General features: G+C 66.2%; 1 protein-coding gene across 1 annotated transcript in view; it reads left to right on the forward strand.

Annotated features, from left to right (window-relative positions):
• RBP4 (retinol binding protein 4, plasma) overlaps nt 1-482 on the forward strand; it is a 6,890-nt gene that overhangs the window by 895 nt on the left and 5,513 nt on the right. The window contains exons 2-4 of the mRNA XM_010842215.1: nt 5-58; nt 154-290; nt 460-481. Coding sequence (XP_010840517.1) covers nt 5-58; nt 154-290; nt 460-481 — 213 coding nt within the window. The remainder of the gene's footprint in view (nt 1-4; nt 59-153; nt 291-459; nt 482) is intronic.

Consider the following 482-nt stretch of genomic DNA (forward strand, 5'->3'; position numbering starts at 1 on the left):
GGAGCGCGACTGCCGGGTGAGCAGCTTCCGAGTCAAGGAGAACTTCGACAAGGCTCGCGTAGGTACCGGTGTCCCGGGCGCCCCGCGTTCCCCTTTCCCAGAGGCCGGCCAGGCGCTCCCGGACACCAAACCCGGCTCTCCTCTCTTCCCCAGTTCGCCGGCACCTGGTACGCCATGGCCAAGAAGGACCCCGAGGGCCTCTTTCTGCAAGACAACATCGTCGCCGAGTTCTCCGTGGACGAGAATGGCCACATGAGCGCCACGGCCAAGGGCCGAGTGCGTCTCTTAAAGTCAGTGCCCTCTGGGGGCGGGGGTGGGGGAGGGCGGGGGCTCTTTGCACGGCAGGGTCCCCAGGCTGAGCGCCAAATCCGCACTGGGGCGGGAAGGGAGCGCCCGGGGTGGCATGGAGGGAGGAAGCCCTTTGCCTGGCCTGGCTCAGAATCCCCTTGGTTTTTGCAGTAACTGGGACGTGTGTGCAGACA

Source organism: Bison bison, unplaced genomic scaffold, assembly GCF_000754665.1.
Source record: "Bison bison bison isolate TAMUID 2011002044 unplaced genomic scaffold, Bison_UMD1.0 scf7180017864172, whole genome shotgun sequence".
NCBI classification, from domain to species: domain Eukaryota; kingdom Metazoa; phylum Chordata; class Mammalia; order Artiodactyla; family Bovidae; genus Bison; species Bison bison.